Source organism: Callorhinchus milii, unplaced genomic scaffold (genome assembly GCF_018977255.1).
Source record: "Callorhinchus milii isolate IMCB2004 unplaced genomic scaffold, IMCB_Cmil_1.0 Scaffold61, whole genome shotgun sequence".
NCBI classification, from domain to species: Eukaryota; Metazoa; Chordata; class Chondrichthyes; order Chimaeriformes; family Callorhinchidae; genus Callorhinchus; species Callorhinchus milii.
In genome coordinates this window covers 180,711-205,461 of record NW_024704802.1, presented here as the reverse complement: position 1 = coordinate 205,461, position 24,751 = coordinate 180,711, and the positions used below count along the sequence as shown (strand labels likewise).

Sequence of the window (24,751 nt, the reverse complement as noted above, 5' to 3'; positions counted from 1 at the left end):
TGTAGCGAATGTGTGTTTTAGGGGGAAACAGATAACAGAGTGAATGAGAGTGAGGGGGAGAGATTGGGAGGAATTGCGCGAGAGATAGAGAAAGAGACTGAGAGAGAGACTGAGAGAGTAAATGACTCAGAGATACAGAGTGAGAGAGAGAATGAGGGACAGCCTCAGAGAGTCTGAGAGATAGAGACTGAGACAGTGAAAGAGAGAGAGAGACTGAGAGAAAGAGACAGTGAGAGAGAATATGTTATAACGTGCAACAACTGTGATTTGTGGGAGAGGCAGAGGAGAAACTGAAAGAGAGAGACCGACAAAAAGTGAAAGACAAAAGGAGACAGAGAGAGAGAGACGGTGAAAGAGAATACATTATAAAACATAGTGACTGTTTTGAGGGAGAGACAGAGAGAGAATTAGAGAGAGAGAGAGAGAGACTGTGATGTGTGGGCACATGTGTGTGTGTGTGACACTGGTCCCAGCGCCTTGGGACTTGCTCCCCACGTGAAAGGCTCCTGTATATACATGTCAATGTACATTGTGTTGTTACACTATATTCCCTGTGTTTGTGTCTCTGTGTCCAGGCTGGAGGGCAATAATCTGGGAGATTGTGGAGTGAATCGACTGTGTGAGGCTCTGAGGAACCCGGAGTGTAAAATACAGAGTCTCAGGTAAGTAACGCACTGTGTCTCCAGAGTCTGAATGACTCCAATATCTCAATGTGTTTATTGTGACTGTCTGATCAGTGCGGCTGAATATTGTGACAGGAATCGGTGTGACAGTGTGAGGCCACAAGCCATCGTTTACATCAAACTCTCAACATGTGGTAATGTGTGTGTGTCTTTCTGTGTGTGTGTGTATGTGTCTGTGAGTGTGTGTGTCTGTGTGTGTGTCTCTGTGTGTCTGTGTATGTGTGTGTTTACCTGTTGGTTGAGTTCAGTCACTATATTCAGGTCAAAATAGCAGGTAATGCACAAGTAAATGAAACAATAAAATAATACACAAGACACAAAACGGTACCGACCGGATTTCTGTCACAGCACTGGTCGTGTCCCGCACTGCTCCGCTAACTTTACCGAGAGAAAATCTAACACACCTTTGTTTAAAGACACTTTAATATCTCCAGCCAGTAATCCCTTGAGATTAAGAGATAGAGGAGGCCTGAGAGAGATGGACGGAAAGAAACAGAGATGGAAAGAGAAACTGAGAGAGAAGAGAGCCTGAGTGAGAGAAAGACAGAGTGATAGACAGATAGAGAAAAAGAGACTGGGAGACTATAGGAGAAGAAATATAACATGTGAGAGGTTTTTTTGTGAGAGGGATTAAGCGACAGAAAGAAAAAGAGAGAATGAGAGACAGATAGTGAAGAGAGACTGAGTGAGAGAAAGATAGAGTGAGAGACGAAGACAGAGAATGATAGAGAGTGAAACGTTCAGAGTGAGACTGAGAGAGAAACTGAGTTAGGGAGAGAAAGAGGGAGTGAAAGAGAATCAGAGAGAGACTGAGAGAAAGAAAGTAAGAGAGAGATTGAGAGAGACAGACTGAGAGAAAGACAGACAGAGTGAGAGAGAATAGGGTGGATGAAATATTACATGTCGTGACTGCGTATTTTGTGGGAGAGACAAAGAGGTAGAGACTGAGAGGGAAAGAGAGACAAACAGAGACACAGAGAGAGACTGAGACAAAAATATATTAAACGAATAGTGAGTGTGTCTTGTTGGAGAGCCAGAGTAAGTTACTGTGTGACAGAGAGAGAGAGAGAGACTGATAAAGAAACTGACAGATAGAGAGAGAGAGTGTGAGAGTCAAAGAGAAAGACAGAGACACAGCGAGTGACTGAATGAGGGAAAGAATAGAGCGCAAGACAGAAAAAGAGAATAAGAGAAAGAAAAGCGTAGAGAAAGAGAGACTGTGAGATATATTATAAAGTGTAGTGACACTGTGTTTTGTGGGTGATAGACTGTTACTGCGAGAGAGAAAGAGACAGAGAGAGAGAGAAACAGAGAGAGAGTCAGTGAGAGAGACTGACAAAGAGAGAGAAAGAGAGAGAGAGAAAAAGAGGGGACGAAAGAACGGAGGAGGTTGAAGAGAGTCACTGAGGGAGACTGAGAGACAAGGAGCGAGAGAGAGAGAGACTGAAAGACAGAGAGAGAGGGAAAGAGAGACTAAGAGAGTGAGTGACTGAGAGAAAGAGACTGTGAGAGGGTGAGAGTCTGGGAAACCGAGACTGAGAGAGACAAACTGAGTGAGTGAATGAGAGCGAGAGTGTGTGGCTGTGAGAGAGGGAGAGAAACAGACAAAGAGAGAGAATGAGAGAGAAAGTGACTCAGAGACACAGAGTGAGAGAAACTGTGAGAGAGAGATAGAAAGGGATACTGAGAGACCTCGATAGAGAAAGATAGTGTGAAAGACTGAGAGACAGGGATAGAGTGAGACTGAGACACACAGACACACACACACACACAGAGACTGGGAAAGAGAGAGAGAGTGAGAGACAGAGATAGAGTGAGAGAGAATCTGAGAGACAAACAGAGAGAGAGACTGAGAAAGAGAGAGAGGCTAAGCGAGATAGACTGAGAGATAGAGGCTGAGAGACTGAGAGAGAGATACTGCGGTAGAGGCAGAGGGAGAGACGATGAAGAGACAGACTAAGAGAAACAGAGAGATTGTGTGAGAGAATATGCTATAACGTGTAGTAACTGTGTTTTGTGGGAGAGGCAGAGAAAGAAATATATATATAGAGAGAGAGAGACTGAGACAAAGTGAAAGACTTAGAAAAAGACAGAGAGAGAGAGAGAAAGAGAGAAAGACGGTGAAAGAGAATATATTATGAAACGTAGTGACTGTTTTGAGGCAGAGACAGAGAGAGAATCAGAGTGAGAGAGAGAGACACTGTGATATGTGTGTGTGCACATGTGTGTGACCCTGGTCCCAGCGCCTTGGGACTTGCTCCCCACGTGAAAGGCTCCTGTACATACATGTCAATGTTTATTGTGTTGTTACACTATATTCCCTGTGTTTGTGTCTCTGTGTCCAGGTTGGGGGGCAATAATCTGGGAGATTGTGGAGTGAAGCGACTGTGTGAGGCTCTGAGGAACCCGGAGTGTAAAATACAGAGTCTGTGGTAAGTAACGCACTGTGTCTCCAGAGTCTGAATGACTCCAATATCTCAATGTGTTTATTGTGACTGTCTGATCAGTGCGGCTGAACATTGTGACAGGAATCGGTGTGACAGTGTGAGGCCACAATCATCGTTTACATCAAACTCTCAACATGTGGTAATGTGTGTGTGTGTGTGTCTGTGTGTGTGCCTCTGTGTGTCTGTGTATGTGTGTGTCACACACACAAACATAAAATTTGCGACTCTCTCCAACAATTTTAAAATGATCCGATTCCAGTTTACCTATTGGTTGAGTTCAGTCACTATATTCAGGTCAAAATAGCAGGTAATGCACAAGTAAATGAAACAATAAAATAATGCACAAGACACAAAACGGTACCGACCGGATTCTTTTCACAGCCCTGGTCGTGTCTCGCACTGCTCCGCTACCGTTCCCGAGAGATATCTAACACACCTTTGTTTAAAGACACCTTAATATCTCCAGTCAAAGCTGTTTTTTTTTAAGAAAAACAACTCCTTATATGGTTCTGTCCACAAAATGTTTCAATTCTCCCTTTAACCACATTTTATTCTCTCCTCATCAATCCCTTCATCCAGTGTATAAGTGTGAACAGACTTTCTGTGTCCCTGTACGTCCTGACCTTATATTGCCATTGTTTTGGGTTATGCCTTCAGTTACTGAGCTTTGCAGCCTTTACACTTCTATTTTATACTCTTAAACCACACTTTAACATTATCCCACGACAACACTGTGTGTATGACTCTGTGTGTGTGTCAGTGAATGCGATTATGTCTGTGTGTGTTTTGTGAGTGTATGTTTGCGTATCTCTATGTGTGTGCGTGTTTCTGTGTATGTGTGTCTGAGTATTTTTGTGAGTGTGTTTGTGTGTATTTTTAAGTGAGCTTCTGTGTTTTTCTTGTGCATGTGTCATTGTGTCTGTGTGTGTGTTTCTGTGTGTGTATTTGTGCACGTTTGTTTGTTTGTGTATATGATTGTCTTTGTGTTTGTATGTGCATTTCTGAGTGTTTGTGTGTGTTGTCAGCGCATTCGGACTTCGTCCCGACGTGAAAGACGCTATACAAATATTGTTTGTGTGTGTTTGTGTATGTTCCTGTGAGTGTGTTCGATTGTGTGTGTGTTTGTGTTCCCAACTTTTCCCTTCGCAGCTGCAGATCATCCAAACTCTGCAGCTCATATATTCACACACACCAGGCTCCCCGACCCCATCACTCCCACCCTCGCCGGACCCCGTCACTCCTGCAACCTGTCCAGCATCAAACAAACTGTGAGTGACAGTGGGTTACACACACTGTGTTTACTCTGATCCCTGTTATGTCTCTGTGTCTCTAATCTCCAGGTTGAACAGTAACAATTTGACAGCTGATTGTACCGAGGATCTGACCTCCGCTCTCAGCACAAACCACTCACTGACGGAACTGCTCCTGAGTTATAATAAACTGGAAGATTGTGGAGTGAAGCGACTGTGTGAGGTTCTGAAGAACCCGCAGTGTAAAATACAGAGTCTGTGGTAAGTAACACACTGTGTCTCCAGAGTCTGAATGACTCCAATATCTCAATGTGTTTATTGTGATTGTCTAATCAGTGCGGCTGAATATTGTGACAGGAATCGGTGTGACAGTGTGAGGCCACAAACCATCGTTTACATCAAACTCTCAACATGTATTAATGTGTGTGTCTGTGTGTGTGTTTCTGTGTGTGTGTGTGTCTGCTCTTAGAAACATTTGCATCTATCTCCAACAACTTTTCAATGATCCGATTCCAGTTTACCAATTGGTTGAGTTCAGTCACCATATTCAGGTCAAAACAGCAGGAAATACACAAATAAATGAAACAATAAAATAATACACAAGACACAAAACGGTACCGACCGGATTTCTGTTACAGACCTGGTCGCGGCTCGCACTGCTCCGCTACCGTTCCCGAGAAATATCTAAAACATGTTTGTTTAAAGACACCTTAATAACTCCAGCCAAAGCTGTCTTTTTTAAAGAAAAACAACTCCTTATATGGTTATATTCATAATGTTTCAATTCTCCCTTTAACAACATTTTATTCTTTTCTGTCTTCAGTCACTGAGGTTTGCAGCCTTTGCGCTTCTATTTTATATTAAAATACATGTTAACATTAAACCATGACAACAACTGTTTTATATTCTTAAACCACTTTAACATTAACCTGTGACTACGCTGTGTGTGTATTTTTATGTGTGTGTGTTAGTCTGTGCATGTGTTTGTGAATTTGTCTACGTGTGTGCCTTGTGTGTTTCCGTTTGCGTGTCTGTGTGCATGTGTGCGTGTGTCTGTATATGTTTGTCTATGTGTTTCTGTGAGGGTTTGTGTGAGTGTGAATGTGTGTCTGTGTGTGTGCATTTCTTTGTGTGTGTGTGTGTGTTTGTGTGTCTCTGTGTATTTCTGTGTGTGCGCGTGTGTGACTGTGTGTGTGTGTTTCGGTTTTTTTCTGAGTGCCATTGATTGTGTGTTGGTGTGTGTATGTTTGTGTATATGTGTGTCTTTGTGATTGTGTGTGCGTTTGTGAATGTGTGTTTTTGTGTGTGTGTCAGCGCCTTGGGACGACCTCCCAACGTGAAAGGCGCCATACAGATATAATCTAGTTGTTGTTGCTATTGTTGTTGTTGTGTGTTTTTGTACGTTCCTGTGAGTGTGTGCGATGGTGTGTGTGTGTTTGTGTATGTTCCTGTGAGTGTGTGCGATTGTGTGTATGTTTTTGTATGTGTTCCCAACTCTTCCCTTCACAAGCTGCAGATCATCCAAATACTGCAGTTCGTGTACTTTCACACACCAGGCGCCCCGACCCCATGACTCCCACCCTCGCCCGACCCCATCACTCCCACCCTTGCCCGACCCCATCACTCCCACCCTTGCCCGACCCCATCACTCCCACTGTGGAAAGACACCATCACTCACACCCTCGCCTGACCCCATCACTCCCACCCTCGCCCGACCCCATCACTCCCACCCTCGCTCGACTCCACTGACTCCCCTAACAGTTCAATTTCCTCGTGCTCACCTTTAAGGCCATCCATGGCCTCGTCCCCTCCTCCCCTCTCTGACCTGCTGACTCCCTACAACCTGCCGCTCCCTCCGTCCAGTGGGCTCCGCGCTGCTCCATGTCTCCCGCCTGACCCGCCCTCCCATCGGTGTCCGGGCTTTCAGCCTCTCTGCCCCACACTCTGGGACTCCATCCCACGGTCCCTTCCCCTCGCTTCCTCCCTTGGCTCCTTCAAGGCCGGTCTCAAGACCCTTTTCTTCGACCGTGCTTCTAGTTGCCCTCCCACCTCTCTGACTTGCCTCACCGCTACATCACCCCTTCCTCACCCATCACCCCTACCCCATCCCTTCCTCATGCTGGGACCCCGCCCCCTGACTATTCAGCGCTTCGGGACGTCCTCCCGACATGAAAGGCGCTCTATAAATGTTATTTTGTTTATGTTGTTGTGTCTTTGTGTGTGTTTGTGTGTTTGTGTGCGCGGCTGTTTATTCGTGCTTGAGGTGTGTATGTTTGTGTCGTTTTGCATATGTTTGCGTGGGTGTGTTCGCATGTATGTTTGTATGTATGATTATGCATGTTTCTGTGTGTGCGCTTATGTGTGTAGGTTTGTGTGTATATTTGTGTGTGCATGTTTATGTATGTATTTGTGTGTTTGTTTGTGTGTATGTGTATTTATGTTTGTGTCTTTGTGTGTGATTTTGTTTATGTTTGTGTGTGTGCTTGCGTGTGTGTTTCCGTGTGTGCGATTTTGTGTGTATGAGTTTGTGAGTGTATTTGTGAAAGTTTGTGTGAGTTTCTGCGTTTGTGTGTGTGTTTTTGTGTGTGGGTGTTTGTGTGTGTTTGCATTTGCGTGTTTTTTTGTGTTTGTTTGTGTGTATCTGCATATGTATATTTACGTGGATGTGTGTTTGTGTTAAATTTTGTGTTTCCATGTGTGTTTTTGAGTATGTGTCTGTATATCTTTATGTATGTTTCTATGTGTGTTTGTATGCTTTTGTGTGTGTGTGTGATTGTGTGTGTTATGTTTACTTGTGTGTGCATGTGTGTGCGTGTTTGTGAGTTTTTTTATGTTTATGTTTGTTTGTGTGTTTCTGAATGTGTATTTGCGTGTTTGTTTGTGTATCTGTTCATACATGTTTTTGTGTGTGTATGCGTGTTTTTGTGTGTTTGTTTCTGTGTGTATCTCTCTGTGTGTGCGATTGTGTGTATTTGTGTGTCTGTGTTTGTTTCTGTGTGTTTGTGTGTGTTTGTGTATGCTTGTGTGTGTTTCTGTGAGTGTGTTTGTGTGCAACTATGCTTGCGTGGGTAAGCGTTTGTGTGCGTGATTGTGTGTTTCTGTGTGTGTGCTTTTGTGTGAGTGTGTTTGTGTGTTTGTGCGTGTATTTTTGTGTGTGATGGTGTGTGTGTATTTTGGTGTGTGTGTTTGTTTGTGTGCATGTATGTGTATTTCTGTGTATGTGTGTCTGTGTGTTTGTGTCTGTGTGTGTGTGTATTTATCTGTGGGTCATGTGTTTGTTTTTGTGTGTGAGTGTATTTATGTGTGCGTTTGTGTGTGACATATTGTTTATCTTTGTGTGTGTGCTTGTGTGAGTGTTTGCGTGTGTGCGATTCTGTGTGTATGTGTTTATGAGTGTGTGTGTTTGTGTGTTTCTGGGTGTGTGAGTTTGTGCGTGAGTTTGTGTGTGTGTTTGTGTGTGTTTCTCTGCGTGGGTGGGATCGTGTGCGTTTGTGTCTGTGTGTTAGTTTGTGTGTGTTTGCGTATGTATGTGTTTGCATGGTGAGATTGTGTGAGTGTGAATGTTTGCTTTTCTGTGTATGCGTGTTTGTGTGAGTGTGTCTGTGTGTGTGTGCGTGTTTGTGTGCATGTGTGCGTATGTGTAATTTTGTGTGTGTGTCTCTGTCTGTGCGTCTGTATGTTGTTGTGTGTGTGTTTGTGTGTTTGTTTGTGTGCGTGAAAGTGTATGTATTTTTGTGTGTGTGTTTCTGTGTGTATTTGTGTATTTCTTTGTGTATCTGTGTGTGTTTATTTGTCTGTGGATCATGTGTTTGGTTGTTTGTGTGTTTGTTTGTGTGAGAGTAAGTGTGTATCTTTGTCTGCGTGTTTGTCTGCTATGTATGTTTGCTGGTGTGTGTGTGTGTGCACTCCTACAACCTGTCCGGCATCAAACAAACTGTGAGTGACAGTGGGTTACACACACTGTGTTTACTCTGATCCCTGTTATGTCTCTGTGTCTCTGATCTCCAGGTTGGAGGGTAACAATCTGACAGCTGATTGTACCGAGGATCTGACCTCCGCTCTCAGCACAAACCACTCACTGAAGGAACTGCACCTGAGTAACAATAATCTGGGAGATTGTGGAGTGAAGCGACTGTGTGACGCTCTGAGGAACCGGGAGTGTAAAATACAGAATCTGGAGTAAGTAACGCACTGTGTCTCCAGAGTCTGAATGACACCAATATCTCAATGTGTTTATTGTGACTGTCTGATCAGTGCGGCTGAATATTGTGACAGGAATCGGTGTGACAGTGTGAGGCCACAAACCATCGTTTACATCAAACTCTCAACATGTGGTAATGTGTGTGTGTCTGTGAGTGTGTGCGTGTGACTGTCTGTGTGTCTGTGTCTCTGCTGTTAGAAACATTTGCAACTCTCTCCAACAACTTTACAATGATCCGATTCCAGTTTACCAATTGGTTGAGTTAAGTCACTATATTCAGGTCAAAACAGCAGGAAATACACAAATAAATGAAACAATAAAATAATACACAAGACACAAAATGGTACCGACCGGATTCCTGTCACAGCCCTGGTCGTGTCTCGCACTGCTCCGCTACCGTCCTCGAGAGTTATCTAACACACCTTTGTTTAAAGACACCTTAATATCTCCAGTCAAAGTTGTCTTTTTTAAGAAAAACAACTCCTTATATGGTTCTGCCCATAAAATGTTTCAATTCTCCCTTTAACCACATTTTATACTCTCCTGATCAGTCCCTCCGTCCAGTGTGTAAGTGTGAACAGACTTTCTGTGTCCTTGTAAGTCCTGACCTTATGTTGCCATTGTTTTGGGCTCTGCCTTCAGTCACTGAGCTTTGCCGCCTTTGCACTTCTATTTTAAACTGGTAAACCACACTTTAACGTTTTCCGACGACAACACTGTGTGTTTGTGTTTATCTGTGTGTGTGCCAGTGCAGGTAATTTCTGTGTGTGTGTCTTTTGAGTGTCTGTTTGCGTATCTGTATGTTTGTGCGTGTTTCTGTGTATGTGTGTCCATGAGTGTTTTTGTGAGTTTGTTTGTGTGTTTTTGAGTGAGCTTCTGTGTTTTTCTTGTGTATGTGCCATTGTTTGTGTGTTTATTTCTGTGTTTCTGCGTGTGTATTTGTACGCGTCTGTTTGTGTGTATGTTTGTGTATATGATTGTCTTTGTGTTTGTGTGTGCATTTGTGAGTGTTTGCGTGTGTGTGTCAGCGCCTTGGGACGCCCTCCAGACGTCAAAGGCGCTGTAAAAATATTGTTATTGTTGTGTGTACTTGTGTATGTTCCTGTGAGTGTGTGCGATTGTGTCTGTGTTTGTGAGTGTGTTCCCAACTCTTCCCTACACAGCTGCAGATCATCCAAACTCTGCAGCTCGTGTCCTCACACACACCAGGGTCCCCGACCCCATCACGCCCACCCTCGCCCGTCCCCATCACTCCTACCCTCGCCCGACCCCATCACTCCCACCCTCGCCCGACCCCATCACTCCCCCCCTCGACCGACCCCATCACTCCCCCCCTCGACCGACCCCATCACTCCCACCCTCGACCGACCCCATCACTCCCACCCTCGACCGACCCCATCACTCCCACGCTCGCCCGATCCCATCACTCCCACGCTCGCCCAGGTCTCTCCGTCGTCCAGAAGATCCGTCGTTCAAGATCCTTGTCCTCACCTTTAAGGCCATCCATGGCCTCGCCCCCTCTTCCCCTGTCTGACCTGCTGACTCCCTACCAACCTGCCCGCTCCCTCCGTCCAGCGGGCTCCGGGCTGCTCCATGTCTCCCGCCCGACCCTCCCTCCCATAGGTGTCCGGGCTTTCAACCTCTCTTCTCCCACACTGTGCAAATCCATCCCACGGTCCCTTCGCCTCACTTCTTCTTTTGCCTCCTTCAAGGCCGGTCTCAAGACCCTGCTCTTCTACCGTGCCTTTGATCTCCCTCCCACTTCTCTGCCTTCCGCCACCCCTCCCACACCGATCCCACCATTCACCCCTTCCCCACCTATCCCTCATGCTCGGGTCCCGACCCTCGACTGTTCAGCGCTTTGGGACGTCCTCCCGACGTGAAAAGTGCTATATCAAATGCAAGGAATATTATTATTATTATTTTATTGATGTTGTTGTGTATTTGGGTTCGTGTTTGTGTTTGTGTGCGTGTATGTGTGTTTTTGGGTGTACTGTGTATTTGAGACTTTGTATGTGTATTTATGTGTGTTTTTGCGTTTGTTTGCGTGAGTGTGCTCGCGTGTGTGTTTGTGTGTGATTGTATGTTTTTCTTTGTGTCTGCATTTGTGTGTTTGATTGTGTGTATGTGTGTACGTGTGTTGATGTGTGTGTTTGTTTTTGTGATTTTTTTATGTTTGTGGGTGCTTGCGCGTGCGCGATTTTGTGTGTGTTTGTGAGTGTTTTTATGAGTGTTTTGTGTTTGTTTTTCTGTGTTTGCGTGTGTGTGTATATTTGCTTGTATGTGTTATGTTTGTTTGAGTGTGCATGTGTGTGCCAGTTTGTGAGTTTGTTTTTGTGTGTATTTGTGTGTTTCTGAGTGTATATTTGTGCGAGTGTTTGTGTATATATTTATGCGTGTTTGTGTATGTGTGTGAATTTGTGCTTGCATTGTATATTTGTGCGATTGTTTGTGTGTATATTTATGCGTGTTTGTGTATGTGTGTGAATTTGTGCTTGCATTCTTTGTGTTTTTCTGTTTTTGTGTGAGTGTTTGTGTGTTTGTTTCTGTGTGTGCGCGATTGTGTGAGTTTGTGTATCAGTATGTTTATTTGTATGTGTTTCTGTGTGTGCGTTTGTGTGAGTGCATTTGTGTGGGTTTGTGAGTGTAATTTTGTGTGTGTTTGTGTGCATGTGTGTGTATGTGTCTTTGTGTGTGTATTTCTATGTGCCTATGTGTCTCTATGTGTATGTCTGTGTGTTTCTGTTTCTGTCTCTCTGTGGTGCATTTTTTCTGTGGGTCATGTGTTTGTGTGTGTATATTTGTATTTATGTGTGTGTGTTTGTGTGTGATTTTGTTCATTTTTGTATGTGTTTGTGTGAGGTTTTGCGCGTGTGTGGTTGCGTGGGTGTGTTTGTGTGCATGTCTGTGTGTGTGTGCATTTCGCTGTGGGACATTTGGTCGTGTGCGTGTATGTGTATTTATATCTGTGTTTGTGTGAGATTTTGTTTATGTTTGTATGTGTGCGTGTGATTGTTTGCGCGATTTTGTGTGCATGAATTTGTGAGTGTTTGTGCGTATTTGTAGGTTTCTGTGTTTAAGTGTGTGTAAATCTGCATGTTTGTTTGTGCATCTGTGTATGTGTATTTATGTGTGCGTGTTTGTATGTGATTTTGTGTGTCTGTATTTATTTCTGTTTTTATATGTGCTTGTATGTTTGTGTTTGTGTGTTGTGTTTGTTTGTGTGTACTGGTGCGTGCGTGTTTGTGAGATTGTTTATGTATATGCTTGTTTGATTGTGTGTTTCTGTGTGTGTGTATTTGTGTGTGTTTGTGTGTACGTTTGCGTAACTATGTTTGCTTGTGTTTATTTCTGTGTTTATGTGTGTTTACGTATGTGCGTTTGCATGTCTTTGTGTGTGCGTTGCGTGCGAGTCTGTGTGAGTATTTATTTGTGTATGTTTCTCAGAGTGTGGGGGATTCTGTGCATTTGTGTGTCTGTGTGCTTGTTTTGTTTCTGTGTGCGTTTTCGTACGTATGTGTTTCCGTGGTGCGTTTTTGTGTGTGTGTGTGTGTGCATTTATTTATGTGCATGTGTGTATTTCTATATGTATGTGTGTACTTCATTGTGTCTGTGGTTGTGTCTATGTGTGCGCGTCTGTGTGTGTTTGAGTGTGTGTGTCTCTATGCGTGTATCTGCATGTGGGACATGTGTTTATATGTGTGTGTGAGTAAGAGTGTTTCGGTGGCTGCGTGTCTGTGTTGGTGTGTATCCTGGTTTGTGTGTGTATGTCGCACTCCTACTACCTGTCCGGCATCAAACAAACTGAGTGACAGTGGGTTACACACACTGTGTTTACTCTGATCCCTGTTATGTCTCTGTCTCTGATCTCCAGGCTGGAGGGTAACAATCTGACAGCTGATTGTACCGAGGATCTGACCTCCGCTCTCAGCACAAACCACTCACTGACGGAACTGAACCTGAATAACAATATTCTGGGAGATTGTGGAGTGAAGCGACTGTGTGAGGCTCTGAGGAACCCGGAGTGTAAAATACAGAGTTTGTGGTCAGTAACACTGTGTCTCCAGAGTCCGAATGACCCCAATATCTCACTATGTTTATTGTGACTGTCTGATCAGTGCGGCTGAATAATGTGACAGGAATCGGTGTGACCGTCTGACTCCAGAAGCCATGTTTTACATCAAACACTCAACATGGATTAATGTGTGTGTCTGTGTGTGTGTGTGTGTGTGAGTCTGTTGCTGGAAACATTTGCATCTATCTCCAACAATATTACAATTATCCGATTCCAGTTTACCAATTGGTTGAGTTCAGTCACTTTATTCAGGTCAAAACATCAGGAAATATACAAATAACTGAAACAATAAAAAAATACACAAGACACAAAGCAGTACCGACCGGATTCCTGTCACAGCCCTGGTCGTGTCTCGCACTGCTCCGCTACCGTTCCCGAGAGATATCTAACACACCTTTGTTTAAAGACACCTTAATATCTCCAGCCAAAGCTGTCTTTTTTAAGAAATCAACTCCTTATATGGTTTTATCCATAATATATTTCAATTCTCCCTTTAACCACATTTTATTCTCTCCTGACCAGTCCCTCCGTCCAATGTGTAAGTGTGAACAGACGTTCTGTGTCCTTGTACGTCCTGAGCTTATATTGCCATTGTTTTGGGTTCTGCCTTCAGTTACTGAGCTTTGCCGCCTTTACACTTCTATTTTATATTCTTGAACAACACTTTAACCTTAACCCATGACAACACTGTGTGTGTATGTATGTCTGTGTGTGTGGGTGTCAGTGCATGTGTTTTTGTACGTGTCTGTGTTTGTGTGTCTGTGTGTGTGAGCGTGTATCTGTGTCTGTCAGTGTTTTTCTGTTTGTGTGTGTCTGTGTATTTGCATTTGTTTTGTTAGGGTGTGATTGTGTTTTTTTCTGTGTTTGCGCGTTGGTTCATGTGTGTTTGAGTGCGTCTGTGTTGTTCTCTATATATTTCTGTGCATATCTGTGTCTTTATGTGTGCTTGAGTATATCTGTATGTGTGCGTTTCTGTGATTTTTATGTGTGCGCCATTGTGTGTGTGTTTGTGTGTGTGTCTTTGTGTGCATCTGTGTTTGTTTGTGTGCATGTTTGTGTATATGTTTGTCTTTGTGTTTGCGTGTGTGTGCATAAGAGCCTTGGGACATCCTCCCGATGTGAAAGGCACTATGCAAATGTTATCGTGTTGTTTTTGTTGTTGTGTGTGTTTGTGTATGTTCCTGTGAGTGTGTGCGATTGTGTTTGTGTTTGTGTGTGTGTTCCCAAATCTTCGCATCACAGCTGTAGATCATCCAAACTCTGCAGCTCATGTTTTCTCACAAACCAGACTCCCCGACACTAACACTCCCACCCTCGCCCGACCCCATCACTCCCACCCTCGCCCGACCCCATCACTCCCACCCTCGCCCGACCCCATCACACCCACCCTCGCTCCGCGCCCACATCACTCCCACCCTCGCCCGACCCCATCACTCCTCATTCCCCACAGGATAGTATTCAAGATCTTCTTCCTCACCGTTAAGGCCATCCATGGCCTTATAATAATAATAATAATAATAATAATAATAATAATCCTTGCATTTGATATAGCGCTTTTCACGTCAGGAGGACGTCCCAAAGCGCTTCACAGAACACACTGTAAAGTGAATTGATTGTATATTTGTGGGCGAACGCGGCAGCCAATTGCGCACAGCAATGTCCCACAAACAGTCGTAGATTGAAAATGACCAATTTATTATTGTTTTTGGTTTTTGGAGGGATTATTATTAGGCTCTGTGTGGAGTAAGGAAACTTGCCCAAGGTTTCGCCCTCTGCCTGTAATTGAACTCAGGTCTCTCGCTTGCAAAGCGAGTGCTCTAACCATTGAGCTACAGGACTCCTTCTCCCCTCCCCTCTCTGACCTGCTGACTCCCTCAAAACCTTCCCGCTCCCTCCGTCCAGTGGACTCCGGGCTTCTCCATGTCTCCCGCCCGACCCGCCCTCCCATCGGTGGCCGGGCTTTCAGCCTCTCTGCCCACACACTTTGGGAGTTCATCCCACGGTCCCTTCGCCTCGCTTCCTCCCTTGTCTATTTCAAGGCCATTTTCAAGACCCTTCTCTTCGATCGTGCCTTTGGTCTCCCTCCCAACTTCCTTCCTTCCCTCACCCCTACACCACCCCTCAAACCTACCCCACACCTCGCCAATGCTCGGGCCTCGATACCTGACTGTTCAGCGCTTTGACACCTCCTCCCGAGGCGCTCTATCAATATCATTTTGTTGATATTGTTGTATATTTGTGTGTGTTTTAGTCTGTATGTGTGTTTTGTGTGTGTACGAATATTTATGTCAGTGTGTGTTTATTTTTGCTTGTGTTTGTGTGGAAGTTTTCGCACGTGTGTGTTGCGCGTGTTTCTGCGTGTGCGCGATTTCGTGTGCATTTGTGCATATGGTTGTGTGTCTATTTGTGTGTTTGCTTGTGTGTTTGTCCGTTTGTGTGTGTTTGTGTGTGCGACTATGAGTTTGTGACTGTTTTTGTGAGTGTTTGCGTGTGTTTCTGTGTTTCTTTGTGTATTTGTGCCTGTATATCCGTTTGTGTGTTGCTGAGTGTGTATTTGTGTGTGTGTTTTTATGTATGTTTATGTATGTTTGTGTGGCTATGTATATGTGTGTTTGTGTGTTGCTTGTGTGCTTTTTCGGTGTGTGTTTACGTGCGTGTGTTTGTTATGTGTGTGCGTTTGTGTGAGTGTTTGTGCATTTGTTTCTGTGTTTGCGATTGTGTGCCTTTGTATATCTGTGTGTTTGTTTGTGTGTGGTTGTGTATGCTTGTGTGTGAGTGATTGTGTGTTTCTGTGTGTGCATTTGTTTGAGTGCATTTGTGTGTGTCTGTGCGTGTATATTTGTGTGTCCTAGTGTTTGTATTTGTGTGTGTGTTTGTTTGTGTGGTTGTATGTTTATTTCTGTGTGCGCGTTTCTGTGTGTATCTGTGTTTGTGTTTGTGTGTCTGTGTATGCATCTGGGTTATGTGTTTGCTTGTGTGTGTGTATGTGTATTCATGTGTGTGTTTGTGTTTGATTTTGTTTATGTTTGTGTGTGCTTGTGTGAGTTTTTGCGCGCGTGTGTTTGCTAAGTGTGTTTGTGTATGTGTGTCTGTCTCTGTGTGTGTGTATTTGTATGTGAGTCGTCTACTTGTTAGTGTGTGTATATGTCAATTTATGTGTGTGTGCTTCTCTGTGTGTGTTTGTGTTTTTGTGTGCATGTAAGTGCGTGATGTGAGTTTGTTTTTGGTTATGTTTATGTGTTTCTATGTTTGTGTGTGTGCTGGTGTGTATATTTACATATGTCTGCGTGTGCTTGTGTGTGTGTGTTTGTGTGTGTGCACTTGTGTGTGTGCGCTTGTGTGTGTGTGTTTGTTTGTGTGTGTTTCTGTATGTGTTTGGGGGGGTTTGTGTGTCTGTGTGTCAGTGTTTTTGTGTTTCTGTGTGTATGTTTGCGTAAGTATGTGTTTGCATGGGTGAGTTTGTGTGCGTGATTGTGTGCGTTTGTGTGTGTGATTGTATGTGTGTGTGAGATTGTGTGCCTATGTGTGTCTGCTAATGTGTGTGTGTCTATGTGCGGCGTGGGTATTTGTATTTGTTTGTGTATGTGTTCGTGTGTGTATGTATCTGTGAGTACGTGTGTGTTTGTGTGTATTTGTACATACATGTGTGTATGTATGTATATGTGCATGTATACGTGCATGTGATTGTTTTTGTAAGCGTGACTGTTTGTGTATGTGTGTGTGCATGTGTGTGCACTCCTGCAACCTGTCCGGCTCAGACATGCATGATGTTGGGGCTTCCTCCCTAATCCTAAAACGATTACCTCACTCGGGTCAATGATTCCATCCATATTCCCAACTGACTTTAGTTCCCGAAGGCTAATTTTTTTGTGGAGAAATCATGTCCTGACGTAGAGTTTTGTTGCTATCTTTACAGTCAAAATGTGTGTGCAAAAACACCAAGAATAAAGTCTACACAGCTTCAGCCCTGAGTGAGCCTGTGTCTGCTAACACACTGCAGTCTGAGCCCTGTAGCTCAGTGGTTAGAGCCCTCGCCTCGCTAGCGAGAGGGCCTGGGGGTGATTCCTGGCAGAGCAATCTCTTACGGATGTTTCCTTACTCCAGTCGTGTCTGTTTGACTCGCAGTCAGTGACAACCCGGTTGTTAGACTATTTGCAGATCAATTTTTCAGGTTTAGTAATCTCTTAAAATAAATATTTCACATCAAAAATATACAATCAATTCACTTTACAGTGCATCCTGTGAAGAGCTTTGAGGCGTCTCCAAGATACGATGAGGCGCTGTATCAAATGCCAGGATTATTATTATATTATATATTATATCTGGATATCGGGGAAACCCTCTGAGGTCCCCTCGCTGGGGGCAGGTACTGTCTGAGGGTCGTTTCCATCTCTGGATCCGCTTGTGGCCTCTAACGCCTCTTCCTTCCGTGGAAGTGAGTGACAGTGGGTTATACCCACAGTGTTTTCTCTGATCCCTGTCATGTCTCTGTGTCTCTGATCTCAAGGCTGAACAGTAACAGACTGACCGATGGCTGCACTGATGATCTGGTCTCCGCTCTCACTACAAACCGCTCACTGAGGATCCTGAACCTGGGGTCTAACTCCTTCACAGACGGCTCTGTCCCCGCTCTCCGCCGCCTCATACAGACCTGCACCAGTCTTGAGGAGATCGGGTGAGTGTTTGTGACAGTGTTTAATGTGATAAACACACAGAGAAAGGGCTGTGTATCAGAATAGGAACAGTTTGAAGAGATTTATATATGTATTAAACTGCGACACGAACAGTTTACAGTTTGTACCATTATCCCATGGGTTTATTTCCTGTTCAATGTGTTTTAGGCTGTGTGGGAATGAGTTCAGTTCAGACGGAGAGAATCAGCTGAAGTCACTGCAGGGAATCAGAGCTGAGCTGAGAGTGACAGTGTGACACTGACTGAGGCAGTGACTGTCCACACAGTCTGTGTAATATGGAATATATTCTGGACACTGTAGTGACTGATTATTAAAGATGTTGATCCTGATTCCTCTCCCATCTCTGCTCTGGGGACCGTTATTGACACACACCGCCTACGGCCGTGCGGGCGGCTGGAGAGCCCCGACCCTCAGTCACTGCTAAACTGCTGTAAGCGACCACAACTGATGCATTTTCTGTCACAGTCTCTCTCTCTCTCTCTCTGTGTCAGTTCCTCTCAGTTGATATATTTCCGTCTCCCTATTTCAGTCTCTCTCTTTCGTCGTCTCTCTTAGTCTCCGTCTCTCTCTCTGTGCCTCAGCCGTCAGTGTTTGTGTGTGAGATCCTGAGAGAAAGATCAGTCCGTGTGTTCGTGTATGTGAGAGAGAGTTTAGAGTCCGTTTGTGTGAGTGAGAAGGAGAGTGAACAGTCAGTCGGTTTGCGGGAGAGGGAGTGAGCTGTCAAAATGTGTGCGTGTGTCAGAGAGAACAGTTATTGTGCGTGAGAGAGAATGAGAGCAGTCAGTGCGTGTGTGTGTGAGAGAGAGCAGTCAGTGTGTGTGTGAGAGAGAGCAGTCAGTGTATGTGTGTGTGTGAGAGAGCAGTCAGTGTGTGTGTGTGAGAGAGAGCAGTCAGTCTATGTGTGTGTGTGAAAGTAATCAGTGTATGTCAGTGTATGTTTGAGAGAGCTGTTAGTGCGTGTGGTTGTGTGCGAGAGCAGTCAATATTTGTGTGCGTGTGTGTCTGTGTTAGAGAAGTCAGTGTGTGTGTGAGAGAGATAGCAGTCAGTGTGTGTGTGAGAGAGCAGTCAGTGTGTGTGTGTGTGTGAGCAGTCAGTGTGTGTGAGAGAGCAGTCAATGTGAGTGTGTGAGTAGTCAGCGTGTGTGTGAGAGAGAGCAGTCAGTTTGTGTGTCTGTGTGCGTTTGTGTGTGCGAGCAGTCAGTGTTTGTGTGTGTGTGTGTGCAGTCAGTTTGTTTGTGAGAGAGAGCAGTCAGTGTTTGAGAGACAGCAGTCAATGAGAGTGTGAGAGAAAGCGCAGTCAGCGCGTGAGAGAGGGAGACACAAAAGTCTGTGTGTGAGAGAGAGACAGAGAGCAGTCAGTTTGTGTGAGAGAGCGATGTTAGATTCTGGTTCTCCGTTAGCAACCGGTTACCAGATAAGTGAACAAGGATCCACCTCAATATACAGTATTGTTTGAATACACCAAGTTTATTGTCTAACTCCAGTAATGCTTTGGTACATGGCAATTATGAGTATACATATGTGGTATAAAAAGGAGTAAAATAGGAAACTATTCAATAATATCAAAATAATACACAACTAAATCTAGATATTCAGAGCAGACCAATACTCCCAGACTTCGTTGATTCAAGACGTTGTTGATTCAGCATTTTGCGTTTTCTGCAAACAAGTCTTTAGATCCTTAGGCCTTCAACCAGCTTTGTTTTCAGTTTTTTTCCGTGTCCTTCCTTTCCAAATCCCGAGGTCTCAGCAGTCTTGCTCTGGAGTTAAATAACGTTTAACTCTATTACATTGTAACATTTATACACAATTGTAAGCAATAAAGATATAAACCACATTGTCCAGTGTCACCTGCGCGGGTGATCAGTACATGTTGTCTTTCTCCATTCCTCACTGTCCGGCCTTGAAGATAAGATAAGGCTGAGGGGCCCACAATGTTACTCACAGCCATCTGTGTTCTGTTCAAATATTCAGTTCATTTCCGCTAATAAGGTTAGTACACTCGTGATAACAGCATTCTCAGCATTATGCGATTAAGTCTTTGTAAAGAGATCTACTTCTTTTATCGCCCTAAATCGAAAGTAACTTTTCCAGATGTATTTTTCAAGCTTTAGAATTATTGATGTTAACCCATTTCTTAACAGCCCCCACCTTGAGACCGAATTAATGACAATAATGAAGTCTCACAAATATACCAAGACCAATAAAACAAATAAAAAAAACATAAAGACACAATCATTGTAAATAAAATTACGGCTTCGGCAATCACAAACGGATAAGAGATGAGTAATAAAGTTCAATGCAATTAATCAATCAGATTGGTACAGCGGCTGGGATTAGGAATCGACTTGTCAACGTGGTTCGATCAACGTTGATTGTAGAATATCTCTTCTTAAGATCGGTTAGACTTGTCTTTTTCGTTCCCTAACTAAGATCTTTTTAGTCACGTCACCAAGTCAGCAGTGAGACCTTCAACAGCTTGTTTTTACCATTCATTGTAGGGTTAAAAACGTATCCTTCGAGGTCGGAATACTCCTTTAGTTCTTGGCCACCTTTATGTACTGATGTTACGCATGTCCTTGAGACTCCATATAATCTGTTCTATTTCAGCCAAACAATTGTCCCTTGGAGATTATCATCATCTGAAAGAACAGTTTCGCTTTATGTGGAAACCAAAGGGCTAACTTTCTCTGAGCAGCCGGTGCTGGTCAGCGTGAAGCAGTGAGTGTTATACAGACCAGAAGCCGAGCAGTCAGTGATCAGTGTACCCATTTCTTTCAACTGCTTCTGTAATCTTTCAAATTCAGAAGTGAACATTGGTCCCAATCTTTCTTCAAAATTTGACTCTTTAATACCTTTCTTAGTTTCACCTTTACAATCCTTCGGCATTGGTAAAATTGTCATTGGATTTAGATGATCCCTTTAACCTCGCCCCTTCTTTTACCCGAATTAATTTGTCTTGTTTTGTCTTTTAAACCTTTGCAGTTCTCCTGCACTGTTTCAGTTGTTTTCCTCCACTAAGGCTGGTACTTGTGCTTTAAATCTCTCCACTCCTTCACCTTTCTCACGTCCGTCCCTCTCACCGAGGCTCCCCCTGACATACCCTTTGCCTTGTCGCCGGGCTCTGCCTCTATCCTCGCTCTCCCATCTGTCTCTTCTGCCCTCTACCTCATCGCACATTCCTTCTTGCAGGGCATTGGGTTGTGGTTTGGGCACAGCTTGAGCGCATCGTGATCGCAGGCCCAGCAACTCGGCCCAATCGGTATTTGGATGACCACCATAACCTGCCGCAGCCCGTAACCTGGGAGTCAATTTACCCCCAAAACAGCCCTTGTTTGACACCGAGTTCTGCCACTGCTGTTGATCCATATTCCCTTCCTGACATTGGGCTCCGCATCTCCACAAACGCGCGTGGAATGCGATCGGCCCTTCCGTCCGCATCATATGCATTTCCCCATCTCGTTACGCGCGTCAAACGATCCACTCAACAACTCCGAAACAGGTCCTGAACATCGGCCGCGGTGGCCGCTGCGGTCCGCACTTGCGGATCTATCGTCGCCGTAATGTCGCCGCTGGTGTTCCCTGTCAGTGTCGCCTTCTGGTCCGCGGCGGAGAGTTCAGGGCGGCTCCGTGTGAATGCCTCCCGGAAAGCTTCCCATCGCGTCGGGGCCACTCCCGGTTTGACTGGGCAACTCGTTCCGATATCAGCGCCTTCCTATCGGACAGCGGCGAAGGTCTGTCCTCCTCCGCCTCTCCTGCCCATGGGCCCCTCACACCCCGCGGCCACCCTCATAATTCAACCTCCGAGTCACTACACACGTGCTGCCATTCCTGTTGTGTCTCTGTGTCTCTGATCTCCAGGCTCAACAGTAACAAACTGACAGTTCGTTGTACCAAGGCAATGGCCTCCACTCTCATTAAAAACTCTTCACTGTCGGAGCTGAACCTGAATAATAATAAACTGAGGGATTGTGGAGTGAAGCGACTGTGTGTGGCTCTGAGGAACCCGGAGTGTAAAATACAGAGTCTGGGGTATGTAACACACTGTGTCTCCAGAGTCTAAATGACTTCAATATCTCCATCTATTTATTGTAATTGTCTGATCAGTAAAGTTGAATATTGTGACAGGAATCGGAGTGACAGTGTCTGTATGTGACTGTGATTGTTTCTATGTGCGTGTGTTTCTGTGTGTGTTTGTGTGTTTGTGCGTGTGTGTCTGTGTGTGTGATTGTTTGTGTTTGTGTCTGTGTGTGTGTGTGATTCTGTGTGTGGGTGTTGTGGTTGTTTATTTATGTGTGTGTGCATGGGTGTTTGTGGATGTATTAATTTGTGTGTGTTTGTGCTTATGTGTCTGTATGCGTATATGTACGCAGGTGTATGTTTGTTTTTTTTGTGTGTGTGCACGCTACATTAACCTGTCCGGCTCATACATGCATGACGGTACAGATGCATGATGGCCCCCTTATCCTGAGATGTTTACCTCACTCAGGTCAATGACTCCATCTATATTCCCAACAGGCTTTCGCTACCGGACGCATATATTGTAGGTGTGTGGGTGTAGTGACTTTATTTTATGTGAGAGACAGAGGGAGTCTGAGAGTGGGATACTGAGAGAGAAGGTAGCGAGAGCCTATGAGAAAAATATATTATTCAGTTTAGTGACTGTGTGTTTTGTGGAAGAGACAGAGAGAGAGGCTGAAAGAAAGTGAGATATAGACTGTAAGAGATAGGGAGGCAGAGAATGAAAGAGAGAGAGCGAGACTGAGAGAGACTGTGAGAGAGAGAGATAGAAAGAGATACAGAAAGACACAGATACAGAGAGACAGTCTTTGAGCGAGACAGAGACAAACTGAGAGAGAGAGAGAGAGAGAGAAGGGGAGAATGAAGGGGAGAGAAAGTCTTAGAGACACAAAGTGAGAGAGAGAGACTGGGAAAGACAGAGATAGAGAATGCGGCTGAGAGAGTGTCAGAGAGAGAGAGAGAGAGAATAAGCGACAGAGGTAGAGGCTGACAGACTGATAGAGAGAGAGAGAGAGAGAATAACAGAGAGAGGTTGGCGGAGACTGAGAGAGTGACAGAGGGAGAGAGTGTGAGAGAGACTGTGATTGAGAAAGACCGTGAGAGACAGAGGTACAAACATCGGCTCAGAGAAACACTGAGAGAGATACTAAGAGAGAGAGTAAGAGACTGAAAGACAGACTGAGTAAGACAGAAATGGAAACTGAGAGACAGAGAGACTGAGAGAGACTGTGAGAGCGAAGAAACTGTAACGCGTTGTGACTGCATGTTTTGTGGGCAAAACAAATAGAGAGACAGAGAGAGAGACTGAAAGATATTGACTGAGGGAGAGAGAGCGAAAGAGAGAGGGGTTTGTGGGTGGTGGGGGGAGGGGGGAAGAGGTGGTGGCGGACAGAAAGAGAGAGAGAGAGCGGCTGAGAGAGAGACTCAGAGAGAAACTGAGACACAGAGGCTGTGAGATTGAGAGAGAGAGAGAGAGAGAGAGAGAGAGAGAGAGAGAGAGAGAGGCTGAGACACAGAGGCTGAGAGATTGAGAGAGAGAGAGAGGCAGAAAGACAGAGAGACAGAGAGAGAGAGTGATATAGTGAGAGAGTGAGAATAACAAAGCGAGAATGAATGAGAGAGTCGTAGATGGAGAGACTGTGAAAGAGTGAGACAGAGAAAGAGACAGAGACTGAGAGAGGGAATGAAAGACAGAAATGGAGACTGAGAGAGAGAGAGAGAGAGAGAGAGAGAGAGGAGAGTATATGAGGGAGGGAATAACAGTGATATAGAGGAAAAATAGGACACAGAGAGAAACTGAGAGGAAGAATATATTATAATGTGAAGTGACTGTTTTGTGGGAGAGACAGAGAGAGACTGAGAGAGAAAGCTAGAGAGAGAGAAAGAGAGAGAAAGAGTGAGAGAGAGACTGAGAGACTGAGAAAGAATGAGAGAAAATACGTTAATAATAATAATCCTTGCGTTTGATATAACGCTTTTCACGTCTTCTAGAACTATCAACGTGCTTGATAGAATATACTATAAAGTGAAATGATTGTATATTTTGTGGGCAAAACGCGGTAGCCAATCGCACACAGCAGCCCTGCACTCAATTATGGATGAGTGAACCATTTATTATTTTTTTTATCTTGAGGGGTTATTAACAGGCTTGTGAAGTAAGGAAACTTGCCCAAGGTTTCACCTTGCTGTGAATCGAACCCAGGTCTCTCGCTTGAAAGGCGAATGCTCTCACCACTGAGCTACAGGACACCACTTTACACCACAGTACTCCGTAATAAAAAAGATTACTGACAGTGTTTTGTGCGAGAGACAGAGAGAGAGACAGAGAGACTGATACAGAGATTGAGATGGAGAGGCAAACTGAGAAACACTGAGAGAATCTATATTACAAAGCATAGTGACTGTGTTTTATGGGAGAGACAAAGTGAGACTGAGAGCCTCAGAGAGATTGAGAAGGAGACACAGGCTGAGAATCACTGAGAAAAATTATATTATAAAGCGAAGTGACTGTGGTTTTTGGAAGAGACAGAGAGTATCTGAGAGAGAGACTGACAAACAGAGAGCTAGAGAGAGAGAGAAATAAAGAAAGATAGACTGAGAGAGACAGAGAGCACGAGATTGAGAGAGATTTTGAGAGAAAATATATTTTAAAATTCAGTCAGTATGTATTTTTCGGGAGATACAGTGCAAGACTGAGAGAGAGAATGAGAGAGACGATGAGAGAGAGAGAATGACAGAGAGAGAGAGACTGAAAGATGGATCTGAAGATAGGCTGGGAGACAGCGAGTCAGAGAGACTTTGAGAGAATATATTTTAAAGTGTACTTCAATGTGTGTTGTGTGGGATAAACTGATATAGTAACTGAGAGAGATAGAGCAGGAGAAATTGCAGGGAAAGAGACTGAGAGAGAGACTGAGCGAGAAAGTGACTCAGAGATATAGAGTGAGAGAGAGAGACTGAGGGACAGACTCAGAGAGCCTGAGAGATAGAGAATGAGATAGAGAGAGAAATAGACTGAGCGAGAGAGTGAATGACTGTGTTTGTGTGAGAGAGAGAGACAGAGAAAGAGAGACACTGTAGGAGAGAATAGATAATCACTTGTAGTGACTGTGTATTTTGTGGGACAGGCACAGAGAGAAAAATTTAGACAGAGAAAGAGAGAGAGTGAAAGACACCGAAGGAGAATGAGGAAGATTATATTACAAAAATGCAGTGACTGTTTTGTGAGAGAGACACAGAGTGAGACTGAGAGTGACAGACTGAGAGTGACAGATTGAGAGAGACAGAGAGAGAGAAAGAGTCGCCGAGGGAGAGGCAGAGAGAGGGACTGAGTTAGGGAGAGAAAAACTGAGAGAATGAGATACTAAAAGAGATTGAAAG

The 24,751-nt window shown here is 44.4% G+C and overlaps 1 protein-coding gene and 1 non-coding gene across 2 annotated transcripts in view; one reads left to right on the top strand and one right to left on the bottom strand.

Moving 5' to 3' along the window:
• Positions 1 to 21,329, top strand: part of LOC121851581 (NACHT, LRR and PYD domains-containing protein 3-like) — a gene marked incomplete at its 3' end in the record, with an annotated part of 37,791 nt that extends 16,462 nt beyond the window's left edge. The window contains exons 6-12 of the mRNA XM_042345569.1: positions 576 to 597; positions 8,414 to 8,559; positions 9,133 to 9,148; positions 12,481 to 12,626; positions 17,164 to 17,331; positions 19,961 to 20,071; positions 21,212 to 21,329. Of these exons, the coding sequence (XP_042201503.1) occupies positions 576 to 597; positions 8,414 to 8,559; positions 9,133 to 9,148; positions 12,481 to 12,626; positions 17,164 to 17,331; positions 19,961 to 20,071; positions 21,212 to 21,329 (727 nt within the window). The remainder of the gene's footprint in view (positions 1 to 575; positions 598 to 8,413; positions 8,560 to 9,132; positions 9,149 to 12,480; positions 12,627 to 17,163; positions 17,332 to 19,960; positions 20,072 to 21,211) is intronic.
• A 2,218-nt stretch (positions 21,330 to 23,547) lies between these two features.
• On the bottom strand, positions 23,548 to 23,620 carry trnae-uuc. Its single transcript has one exon. It is a non-coding gene; the product is annotated as a tRNA-Glu (tRNA).
• Positions 23,621 to 24,751: the final 1,131 nt, after the last annotated feature.